At 45.6% G+C, this 15654-nt stretch overlaps 1 protein-coding gene across 4 annotated transcripts in view; it reads right to left on the minus strand.

Annotated features, from left to right (window-relative positions):
• add2 (adducin 2 (beta)) overlaps positions 1-15654 on the minus strand; it is a 101969-nt gene that overhangs the window by 29958 nt on the left and 56357 nt on the right. For all 4 annotated transcript variants that reach the window (XM_069917724.1, XM_069917725.1, XM_069917722.1 and 1 more), the window contains 3 exons: positions 12638-12789; positions 5637-5717; positions 778-927 (listed from right to left, as the gene is read on the minus strand). In XM_069917724.1, the coding sequence (XP_069773825.1) occupies positions 778-927; positions 5637-5717; positions 12638-12789 (383 nt within the window). The remainder of the gene's footprint in view (positions 1-777; positions 928-5636; positions 5718-12637; positions 12790-15654) is intronic.

Raw genomic sequence — 15654 nt, forward strand, 5'->3', positions numbered from 1 at the left:
GAAACAAAACAGGAAGTGATGGAAAGACTCAGCAGGGCGGGTGGCATCAGGAGGGAGAGTAACAAAGTTAGCAATTCAGGTTGAAAAGAAAAAGAGGATGCCAGGATTCTGGAATAAATTTTAAAAATGCTGCGAACACTCAGGCCATGCCCTCTTCACTCTACTACCATTGGGAAAAAGGTACAGGAGCTTGAAGATGAGCACTCAGCAGCACAAAGACAACCTTTTCCCCACTGCCATCAGATTCCTGAATGAACAATGAATCATAGACACTGCCTTGAACTATTTTTATTTATTTTTGTAAGGTGGTTTATATAAATGTTTGCATTGTGATGCTGCCACAAGACAGCGAATTTCATAACATGTTCACAACAATAAATTCTGATTCTGATTCCGATGTCCCACATCACATCTAAAACCACATCTAAATTCCATCATCAATCATTTGATCAATCTATAGAACTCGTCCACATGGCAACACTGATCCCATCCAGTCACAGATATTTCCCTGTTCCTGACCATCCCTACAATCCTCTTCTCTGCGTCTTCAAACAACATTCTCCATCTCCCAAAATGGACGGGGTTCAATAGGAAACATTCACACACTTTCTCTCGCCACTGACCTGCTGATGAGCCAACATTCCAGACCAAAGTCCGACCATGAAAACTTTCACCTGTGTCTTGGTGAAGGAAGGGGCTAGATGGGGCCAACCATCAACACACAGAAAGGCATCTGGAGCCGGGAACCCTCGGGTTTGTCCATATCTGAGTACTCACCGCAGCAGAGGCAGGTGTGTGCAGGTGAATTATACAGCGGACATCGGGACGTGCAGAGTAGATGGCTGAGTGTAGGCTGAATCCTGCCGTGTCCACGGAGAAACTGGTGCTGCCCTGATTGACCACTTCTCCCAGAATGTTCACCTTCACCTGGGAATTAGGATGAGGCACAAGTAGCAAATGAAGCATCAGTTTTCTGCATCTTGAACCATTTTCCAATGACAACAGCCTCCCTCCATCTCCACCATCCAATTGCCCCTTCCCTGTCATTACTCCAACCTCAGAGGGGTGACAGTATCAGTCAGAACACTCAGTGAGAAGGGTGGAGAGAGAGTAGGAGGATCCTGGGGCCTGATTTCCTGTTGCAGCAACTTTCCTGCCCCGTAGACCCACCCTGCCATGCACCACCCCTTGCATTTACATTTCCCTGTAGCTTCCCCTCTGTTCCCCTTACACTCACCTCCAACCACCCTCACCTGAAACCGTCCCTCTGCACCCTGTACACCCCACTCCACTCCCCAACACCCACCCTCCGCTCCCCATATGTCCACACTCCCCAGCAGACCACCTTCTGCTCTCTGAACACCCATACTCCCCATATACCCATCCTTCCAGTTCACCCACCCTCACTGTACATTCACCCTCTCCTTCCTATACACCCTCACCTCACTGTACACCCACATTCTCCTCCCCACACACTATTTCCTTTCCATTCACCCACCCTCCCTGTACACCCACTCTTGCTGTACACCCACCCTCCCCTCCCCTTATGCCCATCCTCCCCTCCCTGTACACCCACCATCCCTGTACATCCATCCTCCATTCACCCATCCTCCCTGTACACCCACTTTTCCTGTTCATCCACTCTACCCTCCCTATACACCTACACTCTCCTCCCCGAATAGACACCCTCCCCTCCCCATCACCCACCCTCCCTGTGCACCCACTCTTGCTGTACACCCACCCTCCCCTCCCCATATGCCCATCCTCCCCTCCTTCTACATCCACCCTCCTTGTACACCCATCCTCCATTCACCCACCATCCCTGTACACCCACTCTCCCCTCCCTATACACTCACACTCCCCTCCCTGAATGGACACCCTCTGCTCCCCATTACCCACCTTCCCTGTATATCCATCCTCCATTCACCCACCCTCCCTTGCACCTACACTCTCTGTTCACTCAGCCTCCTGTACACACACTCTCCCTATACACCCACACTCCCCTCCCCGAATAGACACCCTCTGCTCCCCATCACCCACCCTTTCTGTACACCCATTCTTCCTGTTCATCCACACTTCCCTCCCCATACACCCACCATCTTGAAACCAAAATCCCACCAAAATTCAATGGAATAAGTGTCAGTGTCACCGGTTCACACGTGCCAGGAGGCGCATGGTTAAATTTCCTAGTAAAGCAAAATAATCCAGAAATTGTTGCTTCAATCTGGAAAGCGAGTGTTGCCCAATCTAATTTCCAGGGACATTGACAAAGGTTTGCACCTTGGCCTGGACCCTGCTGCATGAAGCTTCCCAAAGGGCTCTGACAGTGGATGTTTTGATCAGTTTATTGATTAACATGACTGAAATGGAGAATGACAGGCAAAATTCTGGCATCCAGCGGGCGCAGGTGATCACTCCTGAGCAAGTCTTTTCTTCCTGCTTCCTCGGTGAAAATTTAACAGAAGCTATCATCATGGGTTGCAAATCAACCATCTGCTTCACCCTCTGCATCCCAATGTTACCTGATGGTGCTTCCTGCCAGCAGGTTTGTGCTGTAAATCCCTTCACCTTTCCAGGTACGAGAAGCATGCCCACTGAAACTTCCCCATCTCACTGTGGTGGTACACCACCTGCCTCCTGCAGGGGGCAACCTGCAGGAGTGTAAGGGGACAGGACAACACCTGGGCGGCTGTCAATCAGTCGGCCTGAAGGGATCAAGCCCCACCCAGTCAGGAGTCAATCACCCTCCGGGACAGAAGCCTGCGCCAGCCTCCCGAGGCCTCACTCAGAGTTGCTGCAGCCACAGCCAGCCTGGCTCTGTGGAAGGCTTTGTGGATTAAAGCCTGTTGTACAGTCTTTATCTTTGTGTGTGTCTGATTCTGGCTAACAGCGCACCACACTCACTGCAACCTTTCCCCTTTCAATCTCATGGACGGGACCTCACTTTTTAATAATTTTTTTTATTTTTCACAACTGTGAACCAAAATATGTACAAACGTTTCTCATTAAATTTACACAGTGGTCTTTTCTACCCTTTTTTTTCCCTTTCCTTCCCTCCCTCCCCTCTACCCACCCCCTCCAAAACCCATAAATATTCAACATATACAATACAATAAAACCATAAAACAATATCTTCACACAAAGGAAAATAAACAAGAAAAATGCATCATCTATTTGTTACACACTGAATCTAGTCGTTTTGTCTTCTTATCATTTTAGGGGATGGAGGTCCTAGGCAAGCTCTCTCTGTTATGGTTCCCAAATTTGTTCAAACAATGTGACTTTATTTTTTAAATTATATGTTATTTTTTCCAATGGAATACATTTATTCATTTCCATGTACCATTGCTGTATACTCAGGCTCTCTTCCATTTTCCAAGTTGACATTATACATTTTTTTGCTACTGCTAAGGCTATCATAATGAATCTTTTTTGCACTTTATCCAATTTGAGGCCTAATTCTTTACTTCTTATGTTACTTAAAAGAAAGATCTCTGGTTTTTTTGGTATATTATTTTTTGTAATTTTATTTAGTATCTGATTTAAATCTTCCCAAAACTTTTTCACTTTCTCACATGCCCAAATTGCATGTACTGTTGTTCCCATTTCCTTCTTACAGCGAAGGAATCCCATTTTTTTAATTTTTGAGGATTGATATATACACTGTGTAACCAATTATACTGTATCATGTGTAACCTTGTATTTATTGTATTCTTCATAGTTCCAGAGATGGGACCTCACTTAACCCGAAAGTAAAAATTAAATCACAACTGCTCATCACGTTGAATGTACAGAACATAAAGGAGCAGCCTGGATTTTTTTCAAGGTTTAATCCCACGTCCGATATTCCCTGCAAACCAGTGCAAATTTCCTGAGCAATCTGCTTCCACTGTCCTTTCGGGCTGAGTGGTTTCAGGTAGACGGTAGGGTTAGCACAACGCCGTTACAGAGCCAGGTTCGAATCCAACGTTGTCTGTTAGGAGTCTGTACGCTCTCCCCATGTCTGCATGGGTTTCTACCAAATGCTCCTCTCACCGTTCAAAATCTAAAGGGGTGATAAGTTGATTGGGTGCATTTGGGCGGCACGAGCTCGTAGGCCGGAAGGGCCTGTTACCGTGCTGGATGTCAAAGATCATGACAGCTATCTGTGGAAAAGGATTTCTTTCCATTTCCTCTATTGGTTCCTTTGCTAATTTTTAAAATCCATGATCCCTTGCCACAAACTCACATTCAGAGGAAATGTTTCTTCCACCTGATTTTGTTTTAAGTATTAATTCTTCTCGAAGCAAAGAACAATTGCAGCTTCCTGAACGTCTCCACATAATAACTTTCTCTTCCCGGGTTCTGACCTGTGCATTTTCTCCACAGTCTTGACGTAATTCCTGACTTTTTGTGGCTACGACAGTGGGCAGCATTGAAGCTTGTGATTTGTGTGACCTCCTTGATTCCGCAAAGTCTTTCAAACACTTTACCCCCTTGCTCTGCCACCTGCAGGGATTTCTGAATGAGGACGCCCTTGCTTTGCGTCTCATTCTGCACTTGCTTCCCAAGGGGTCAGCATCATGCTTTGGGGGTAGATACATAGGCAATGGAAAGTTGGGGACGACTCAAAGCTTGTCAAAGGAGGATATTCCTGGATCAGGAGAATCTCAACAGATTCTGGCAGTGACATGGCAAATACAGTTTAATGCAAGCGGTTATGCACCTCATGGTGAAACAGCCTGAAGAGGTAATTGTAACCCACAGGCTGATGTATTCCGTGATTTACAAGAGTGTCCATATTGAGAAATAGCAGGAGGTGGTAGAGACAAGGTGAGCTCTAGAATTCACAAAAAGAAGAGCTAATGGAATAATTCTAATGTGAGCACGTGAAATTAGTGTTGATGGGAAAAGGTTGACGTGGTCTTCATGGTTTCAAAGACCCATTTCAATGAAAATATTTAAATTTAGACATACAGCACAGTAACAGGTCCTTTTGGCCCATGTGCCAGTGCCGCCAATTAATCAACACCCTTCGTACATCATGAATGATGGAGGAAACCGGAGAACCCGGAAGAAACCCACGCAGACACAGGGAAAGTGCTGGATTCGAACCCTGGTCACCGGCACTGTAACAGCAATGCGTTAACCACGCCGCCCCTATTTCATCTCTACATCTCTGTGGCTTGATTGGAACTCTCCGCTTTCTTTGAATGGGGCTACAAAAATGTTGCGATCCTCTCAAAACTGAGATAAGACACTTCATGCACTTTGCTACACGGCGGGAGGACTGAGCCTAAAGACCTGACATATGGCCAGAGGTGGCAAAAATGATCTGCATGAAGCTCTTAACTTAGCATTAAAATAAAAGAAAATAATTTAAATTTAAACATATAGCATGCTAACAGGCCCTTCCAGCCGATGAACACATGCAGCCCAGGTATCCTGATGATTCTACAACCCCCATTCATCTATTTGAAAGGTGGGAGGAAACCCATGCAGACAGGGGGAGAACGCCTCATAGAATGCACCAGATTCGACCCTAGTTGCTGGCACTGTAATAGCACTGCGCCATCTGCTACGCTAACCGTGTCGCTCAAATAAATGGCCAGAAGTGGCTAAAAGTCAATGCCAGTGCTCGTAATGAAGGTACTCACCAGGATGGAACCAGAGACTTCTCCATAGGAAACTCCCCGGGGAATGATGAGGAAGTGATCTTGTTCCTTACTAACTCTGAGCTGCAGGGTAAAACAGAGAAGAAGAGATCACAGCTCAGTGGCGGGAAAGATTATTGGGTCCAATCCATTTCCCAAGGGTCCCTAATCCTTAAGGTTTCTCCACAGGAAGCCCAAATGTGGAAGATCCTTTCCTTGTGGGCTACAGGTTTCAGAATAGTTAACTATTTAGAAGCAGCGTGGTAGGCCATTCAGCCCACTGTATCTGTACGAAGCAGAAAGGAGAATGGAGGACAATAAGTTACTGTAGACACAATGCTGGAGAAACTCAGAAGGTCAGTGCACTTTATATCGCAAAGGTAAAGATACATAACTAATGTTTTGGGCTTGAGGCCTTCATCAAGGTCTGAGCAAAATGTAGGCAGGTGTTCATGCCTTGATGAAGGGCTCAAGGCTGAAATGGTGGCTACGTATTTTTATCTTTGTACACTGAGTTTCTCCAGCATTGTTGTTTTACTTCAATCACAGTGTCTGCAGACTTTCATGTTTTACGCCAATAAACTACTCATGAATGGCCAATCTGACAACCAAAGAGATAGAGAGTAAAACAGAGCTGAGTCAAAGGGCACGTTATCGGTGCCAAACAAGAATCAGGCCAATGAAGTTTAAACGTGGAGGAAGGAAGGAAACAAGAGGAAAAAAGAGGTCAGGGGAGAAACCAGGAGGAAAATCGAAACAGAATCTGTCCTGGCCCTCGAACCGACTGTCAATGGGAATAACTTCGTTCCATTTCACCTCTCTGAGTTCATCATGGTCTTGTTCACTCCCACCAAAGCTCCTCTCAACCTTTGTTGCTTATGTGTCGAACCTTGGTGCTTCTATCTCTCATCCATGGAAAACAATCTGGTAAAGCTCCCGCCTCCCCTCAAGGCACCTCATGTCTTTCTGGAAGTTTAGAAGGACTCTGGTCAGTGTTTTGAACGTTCAACTTTAACCTCTAGCCTTTCTACTGGGTCTCTGCTTAGGAAACCTCGGATACCATATGCTTCATTTACCAACATCCCAACAACTCCATCACTCTTTCTCTTGATTACAACTGTGAATATTTATTTATCTAACCTTTTAACTTTTTTGGTGCCTTGGAACATTATGGTAATTTTGTGTACACTATTGTAGTGGGTCCATCTTTTGTATCTGCAGCAGCAAGTTTGAATTTTGGTATATCTGCGAATTGTACTTGTGCGTATGACAATTGTGGTAATATATTTCGCTCCATTGTATATTGTACCAGCCCCCCACATCTCCATCGGGCACACAAAACTCAAAACGGTCAACCAGTTTACCTATCTCGGCTGCACCATTTCATCAGATGCAAGGATCGACAATGAGATAGGCAACAGACTCGCCAAGGCAAATAGCGCCTTTGGAAGACTACACAAAAGAGTCTGGAAAAACAACCAACTGAAAAACCTCACAAAGATAAGTGTATACAGAGCCGTTGTCATACCCACACTCCTGTTCGGCTCCGAATCATGGGTCCTCTACCGGCACCACCTACGGCTCCTAGAACGCTTCCACCAGCGTTGTCTCCGCTCCATCCTCAACATCCATTGGAGCGCTTTCATCCCTAACGTCGAAGTACTCGAGATGGCAGAGGTCGACAGCATCGAGTCCACGCTGCTGAAGATCCAGCTGCTCTGGGTGGGTCACGTCTCCAGAATGGAGGACCATCGCCTTCCCAAGATCATGTTATATGGCGAGCTCTCCACTGGCCACCGTGACAGAGGTGCACCAAAGAAAAGGGACAAGGACTGCCAAAAGAAATCTCTTGGTGCCTGCCACACTGACCACCGCCAGTGGGCTGATAACGCCTCAAACCGTGCATCTTGGCGCCTCACAGTTTGGCGGGCAGCAACCTCCTTTGAAGAAGACCGCAGAGCCCACCTCACTGACAAAAGGCAAAGGAGGAAAAACCCAACACCCAACCCCAACCCACCAATTTTCCCCTGCAACCGCTGCAACCGTGTCTGCCTGTCCCGCATCGGACTTGTCAGCCACAAACGAGCCTGCAGCTGACGTGGACATTACCCCTCCATAAATCTTCGTCCGCGAAGCCAAGCCAAAGAAGATATTGTATATATGGAGCAGGCCCGCCCACTGAAGACTCATACTCTATAACTCATTCCCTGTTGAGCCACCTCTCCCTTCCCACCATTCCTATACCTGGATCCGGGCCAGCAAGGTTCTTCTGTTTATTAAAGCCTATTATTCCCTCAGCCTAGTCTCTATGGTTACTGATCATGCACTACAACAATAAACTCTCCTGAGCAGAATCACAGACGGCAACGATGAAGCGTACAGGGGTGAGATAGGTCAATGAGTCGAGTGCTGTCACAGCAGCATCCTTGCACTCAAATGTCAGCAAAACTAAGGATCTGATTGTGGAAATCAGGAGAACACAAACCAGTCATCTTCGAGGGAGTCAGCAGTAGAGAGGGTAAAGAACTTCAAATTCCTGGGGTGTCAACATCTCTGGGGCCATCATGCCAATGCAATCACGAAGAAGGCTCGCCAGTGGTTATATTTCATTAGGAGTTTGAAGGGATTTGGTATGTCACCAAAGACTCATAAATTTCTACAGGTGGACTGCGGAGAGTGTGTTCTGACTGGTGGCAGCTCTGACTGGGACGGAGGTGCCAATGCACAGGGAGTTGTAAACTTGGTCGGCACCATCATGGGCATCATTTCATTAAGGACAGCTTTAAGAGGTGGGGCCTCAAGAAAGCAGCCTCTAACATCAAGGATCCTCACCACTGAGGCCTTTTCTCAGGAAGGAGCCTGAAGATGAACACCTAACGAATTTAAAAATAAGCTTCTTCCCCTCCCCCACCAGATTTCTGAATGGACTGTGAACCTACATTACTTTTTTCCTTTTTGTTCACTATTTATTTATTTTTCTAGATTGCATTTACGGAAATTATCGCAACTTTTCACCAGTTGCGCCGCAAAACAACACCTTTTGTGACACGTGTTCATGACAATAAATCTGATGCTGATCATCAAGGCTTTCTGAGAAGAATTCTGCTCTCGTCTCCAGAATCTCCAATGAATGTAATGGGTCTGAACATGGGACACTCTTGCCACCTGCCCTTATAAAGTCACATTTCGACCAAAAGGTACTGATCTTTAATGCCACGGGAATCTGCTCTATTCTATCCCTGCTCTTATCCTTTGGAACACTTTCCATCTTTGCATTGCTCCCAGTCAAAGGGCAAGGCCTTGCCTATTTTCCATCACTGTGAGCACTGCTGTGCAAAGAATTCAGACATGAAGTCCACAGACTGCACAACAGGCTTTAATCAGCTTAAACCTGTACACACCAGGTCTCTGTACCCTCCTGGCTCCACGTGCTCCCAAAAGGGGCCAACTTGAGTCTTTGTGCAGGCAGTGATTGACACCAGGCAGGTGGGGCCAGCCTCCCAGGTTGCCTACCTGCTGGTACAGTGGTTGCCCGCTGCAGGAGGCCAGAAGGAGTGTGGCCAGTGCAGTGGTCGTATCACCACCATCACCAATGCAGGAAGAAGATTCACATCCACCTGCACTGCAGCAATTCCTCAAGGTCACCCCCATAGCACATCACCCCCCCACCCCCCCCCCCCCCAGTCCCCCACATACGACCAATCTCACCATTCCTTCATTACATCCCTGCCAGGCCTAAACCCTCTGCAGAGAAGTTGAACCACAGTGATTCAAGAGGCAGGCCACACAACCAGGGATGGGAAATCATTGCTGGCATTATCGGGGACACCCAAAACTTGTCAGCTAATATTAAAAACAACGGGGTCTGAAATTGGTAGGAGGGCGTGGAACTTAGAGGATGGCAAAAAAAATCTACACGAAAAAAATCACTTAAGATCCATGTGTGTCTCCCTCCTCCACCATCAACATGATCTATAGGGATCGTTGTCTGAAGAGTCATTGAGGACCCCTTCCACCTTGCACACACCATCTTTCAGCTCCTCCCGTCGGGGAAGAGATACAGGAGTATCAGAGCCAGCCCCACCAGGCTGAGGAGCAGCTTCTTCCCACGGGCAGCGAGGATGCTGAACGACCAAAGGAACTGCTCACACTCTCTGTCCGAGACTCTCATGTTCAGAAACAATATTTATTTATTTTGTATATATGAATACTTGTCCTTCATATGAATTGTTTGTCTGCATGTGTGTTGTTTGGTTGTGTGTCTGCATTTTTTGCAACGAGGATTGGAAAACGCTATTTCATCGTGTTGTACTTGTGCAATCAGATGACAATAAAGATGACTTGACTTGATGTGCAATTAAGACCCACACCTTCAGAACTCCAGGTCTTTAATCTGCGAGACGCAACAGCTTACTTCCTCAGCAGATTTGCTGCACAAAACTGTTCCCAGAACACAGAGGTTGCAGTGCTGAATGTGAGCCACTTGCCCAACACACTTTTCAATGCAGTGCTCCAATGAAGAAACATTTCCTGCAGCAAATGTAACTTCCCTTAGCTGGCGGTCAACTTGCAACTGAAGTCGGCACAAAGTGGGTAGGAGAGTCTGTCAGCGTTTCCAGAGCCCACATGAATGTCAACAGTCCCTTTTAAACTGCAGCACCTGGGCAGCCTTCCTGGGACCCAGGTGCAATTACTGGGGCAAAGGAAGCATCTTTCAACTTGCAGGGGGATCGACCCATTAAATCGCCAACCCGGGGAATCCTGCCCCCGCAATGACACGACACACACTCACTGGATGTACAGCTGGATGTTTGGCTGCTGGCTGCCTGGCGGCACACGCATGCAAGCGTTGATGTCAGCCATTTTCCTGTTTTATCTCCCAGTATCTACCTCAAACATTAGGCCCTTCCAAACTGCCTGTGGACGCAACCTAGGTAAGTTTAATTAGGTCCTCTGACTACCTCTGAGGTAGGTCATGGAACCCGGTTGGATTCCGACAAGGTTGACTAGGTCGGACCCTTTCTAACTGCCGCGTGACTGAAGCGGTTGACCCCACAGCAGTTTGAAAGGGCCTAATATTTGAGGTAGACACTGGGAGATGCTGCAGTGGGACTCCCGTCTGTGCTATTGTACCCAAACGTGCAGAACATTTGAGGGAGTGATTAGAGGTGGAAGAGGAGGCACAGATCTCTGAAAGTCCAATAACATTTTTTTTTAATTTGTTAACTCATCAGGCTATAAAGCACATAACTATAATTCAAATTATAACAAAAAGAGAGAAAAAGATGTTTCCATGTCCAGCAGGATTCTAAACCTCATTCCTTTACCCAAGGTTGTATGACAAAAGATTTACTTCATTCATAGAAATATAAAAATCTTGAAAAATAATATTATGTCAAGAGATTTTGAAAGTATGTCGAGTGGTCCCCACAACATTTGAAGCTTTATATTTGAATTATTAATTGAATAACGTGTCTTTTCTAAATTTAAACAGAGCATAACGTCCCTGAGCCATTGAGCATGAGCAGGTGGGGCAATATCTAGCCAGGACAATAACTTTTGAGATTAGTCCAAAGGTAATAATGGAACGGGTTAGAAACTGTGTTCAGTCACTGGAATGTGAGAGAGAGAAAGAGAAAGAGAGCGAGAGAAAAAGCAGAGTGATGTAGAGGGAAACCAGAACCAGAGAGAGGGAAAGGGAGAAAAGGGCAGTGAGAAACTGCATGCTTGGTGTAGCGGTTAGTGCCACACAATTACAGCGCCAGCGATCGGGACTGGGGTTCGAATCCTACGCTGTCTGTAAGGAGTTTGTATGTTCTCCAGGTGTCTGCGTGCGTTTCCTCTGGGGTGCCGGTTTCCTCCCACCATTTGAAATTTACCAGGTGTTGTAGGTCAATTGGGGGTAATTGGGCGTCACAGACTTGTGGGCCAGAAGGGCCTGTTTCTGTGCTGTATGCATGTCTAAACTGAATAAGGGAGAGAGAGGCAGTAGAGCAGGGGGAAGGAAATGGAGAGAGAAGACTGAGAGAGAGAGAAAAAATAAAAAAAAACATAGTTTGAAAGATGGCAAGGAGACTGAAATGGGATAATAATAGGTGGGTGAGAAAGAGTGGAAAGCTTGGGGTAAGAGAGAGAGAGAGGGAGAAATATCTGAATGGAAAATAGTGTGGAAAAGAAACTAATATTTTTAATTTCATCAACACAAAAAAACTTTTCGTTGTAACATAAGAAGTTATTAATGACATTGGACGTGCTAAGGGAGTAACTTTTCACCATGAGTATTTCATCTATTTTCTTAATTAAGACTTTGTCAGAAGTTAAATATTGAAAGACAACTAACATGCCCCAAATTGGTGTTCTACATCCAATGGACTACAGTGATTCAACAGTGAGTGTTCCCAAGGGTTACAGCATTTGATGGGTAACAGATTCTTCAGGCTTACAGCGTTTCAATGGGTGACAGGATCCCATGGATTAAATAAAGAGTCCCACAGGTTTCAGGGATCCTACAAGTTACAGGGTCTCACAGATTAGAAAAGTTCAACTCTGTAGTCACCCATCTCTGTATTTTCACTTTCAGACATCAGGTGAGGAAGCTTCTGACGTGACCACAAACACAACATGCTGTTGTGGTACAGCACCGGCCTACTGCAGGGGGAAACCTCTGTACCTGCAGGAGTGTACCGCAGGGCTACTGCAGGGAGCAACCTCTGTACCTGCAGGAGTGTAAGGGGACAGGACAACACCTGGCTGGCTGTCAATCAGTCAGCCTGAATGGATCAAGCTCCACCCGGTCGGGTGTCAATCACCCTCCAGGATATAAGCCTGCGCCTGCGTCCTGAGGCCTCACTCAGAGTTGCTGCAGCCTGGCTCTGCGGAAGTCTTTGTGGATTAAAGCCTGTTGTACAGTCTTTACCTTGTGTGTGTCTGATTCTGGCTAACAGCACACCACACATGCCCTCTCTCCTTTGGCCTTGAACATGCAGTCTTACTGCCCTACTCACCGTGATGTACGTGTTGGCCAGTTGAGCCCAACCAAACAAGTCCAAAAGCCGATGAATGCTGGCAATCTTGCACCGCATCAACCTCTCTCCCTTGACAAAGGCCATTGGTTCCATGGCTCGGAAGTCATTGATTGGTGTCACCATTGCCACTCCTTTATGTTGGAAATAATTCAAAAAATCATTGATCAATGTAGCAATCAGATAGCACAGCCCTTGCCAATTAACTCAAATCTGAGTCGCAAAAGACCTACAGGAAATCATTTGTGAACATCCTAGTGTTCATGTGCTTTGGGTCAACTTCAGCGCCAACATCCTCTCACTCTGTGCTCCTTGGTGCACTTCCTGGCTCTAGATCTGAGTGGTTCACAAGGTCACTCTCGCATTATACCTTCTGGATGCATTGGTGACCACTTTCAGAAGGCTAACCATGTGCTCAAAATACTTGCTGCAGTAGACATGATGCCCATGAGTTGAGCCTTGTTAATGGACGCATTTGAAAAGCAAATAACGGTCACTTGATCCAGGATGGCAGATGGAGCTGGTATTTAAAAATGAAGAGGAGTCAAGCTAATTGTCAGTTCATATGAGTTTCAAGATTGATTCAGTAAAACCCCTGGTATCCAGCACTTATGGGGATTGGTAGATGCTGAATAGTCTCTGCTTGCTTGAGACTTACTCTTAGAATGCAGCTGCATTGAGAATAAAGTTTAAAAAAGACAAAAAATACCACACTGTACTTACACTGAACAAACTTCACTTGGATGATTATATAATCCTTAAAGCACTTAACTTTATCTTCATTCACATTCTTTGAAAACATTTAACTGTTGCTGCATCTGCAGGTTCCTCCCCCTCCACGAGCACCCCGAAAGTCAAACAATAACATTATAGATAATTAAAATTCCCCCCTCCCCCCAGTTTATAGCTAAAGCCTCTTACTAAGCAGGGATAAGGAAACACTTTAAGAGAGCCACCCCAACGGCGAGCGGCAACAACCAGCTCTTCATCCCAGGTGACACCAATGCTGTTTCACACAACTTTATTCAAACAGCTACTACGAGCAAAGCCCAACCAAGGTCCCCCGCTGGCTGAATATTTGCTCCCATCCTCACCAAAGGTTTATATTACTTCAGAGAACATTTATTTTTACAATTTTAAACGTGCATATTTTTTAACCTATTATTTTATTTTTTTATTTTAATTTTTTAAAATTTATTTTCCTCGATTTTTTTTTGCTGGTTGCTTGAATTTCTGATACCATGGGTTTTACTCTAATAGGAAATAAAGAAACAGCAGAGATTTTAAACATTATTTTGGATCACGGGGGAGGGCAGTGTAAAAAAAATGCAAAATAATCAATAATCAAGGGGGTATTCAGAGGGAGAAAGTTACATCATTATCAGTGAAGAAAATGTATAAGATTAACTAAGGCCAACAAATCTCTTGGGATTGTATGATCAGTGGCTGCATGAATGCATAATGCGTGGTTCACAAGATATCGGAGCAGAAGTCGGCCCACTGGACCATCGAGTCTGTTCTGCCATTCTTATCACGAGCTGATCCATCCACCCACTCAGCCCCACTCCCCGGCTTTCTCCCCGTAACCCTGATGCCCTGACTGATCAAATGCAAGTCAATCTCTGCCTTGAATGCACACAATAACCTCGCTTCCACAGCCGCCTGTGGCAACAAGTTTGTGACACGACTAAATCAATTTTTCCCTGGATTCGGGAGAGTCCCAGAGGACTAAACTGAAAATGCAACACCAATCTTCAACGAAGAAGGTAGAGGGAGAGCAGGAAATGTCTGGAAACTCTGGAATCCATTACCGAGGAGGAAATTGCAGGACATTTGGAAAGTCAGATGACAGATAAAATGCAGAGCCTGAACTTGAAATGTCAACTACCCTTCAGCCCCCATAGATGCTGCACGGTCCGATGAATTCCTCTAGACATTTGTTTTTTGCTTCATATTCTAGCATCTGCAGTCTCCTGCATCTGTCTCTAAGCAAAATCAGCATGAGTTTATTACAGGGAAATCACATTTGGCACAGGATGCCAGTTTAATGCTCTTGGATTTCAAGTGATCAGAATGCATTTCATAATAAATGGTGGCCCATTTAAGATGGAGTTGAGGAGGGGTTTTCTTCTTTCAGGGACTTGAGACTTTGCCATTCTTTGCTTGAGAGAGACCCGGGACGGAGAAGTGATTCCATATTTATTGTCAGAGTACATACATGACATCACATAGATTATTTTTCCCGCGGGTGAGTCAGAATTACCACTTATTGGTAGTGTGAGAAAACTGTATTCAGTGTACACATGTAAATAAATAAATGTAAACAATGTGCAATACAGAGGGAAAACAAATATCGATAAAGTGCAAAAGTAAGAGACCGTAAATGAATGAGTTTGTCGTTGAGGAGTCTGATGGTAGAGGGGGAGCAGCTGTTCCTGAACCTGGTGGTGCGAGTCTTGTGGCACCGATACTTCTTTCCTGATGGCAACAGCAAGAACAGAGAGTGTGCTGGGTGATGTGGATCCTTGATGATTGCTGCTGCTCTCCAACGGCAGTGCTCCCTGTAAATGTACTAAGTGGTAGGGAGGGTTTTGCCTGTGACGTCCTGGGCTGTGTCCACTACCTTTTGCAGGGCTTTATTCTCAGGGTATACTCAGAGATCAATAGACAGGGGCACTGGGAAAGAGTTGTTGAGGTTAGGATTGGATCTTATGTAATGGTGCCAGAAGTTATGGGCCCAATTGATCTTTTTATTCTGCTCATCCAGTTTCAAAACATTGGGTGCCACTGGCATGGCCAGTAAACGTTGGCTGAGGGTAAGTAAATTTAAATTCTTGGGAGTCATTATCTGGGAGGATCTTTCCTAGACCAAACACACTGATGACATCATGAAGAAAGCACACCAGATTTCTACTTCCTCAGGAGTTTGCGGAGGTTCGGTATGACGTTGGAAACCCAGGAAAATTTCTACAGAGGTGTGGTGGAAAACGTGCTGACCG

The sequence above is a fragment of the Narcine bancroftii genome, chromosome 2 (genome assembly GCF_036971445.1).
Source record: "Narcine bancroftii isolate sNarBan1 chromosome 2, sNarBan1.hap1, whole genome shotgun sequence".
NCBI lineage: Eukaryota > Metazoa > Chordata > Chondrichthyes > Torpediniformes > Narcinidae > Narcine > Narcine bancroftii.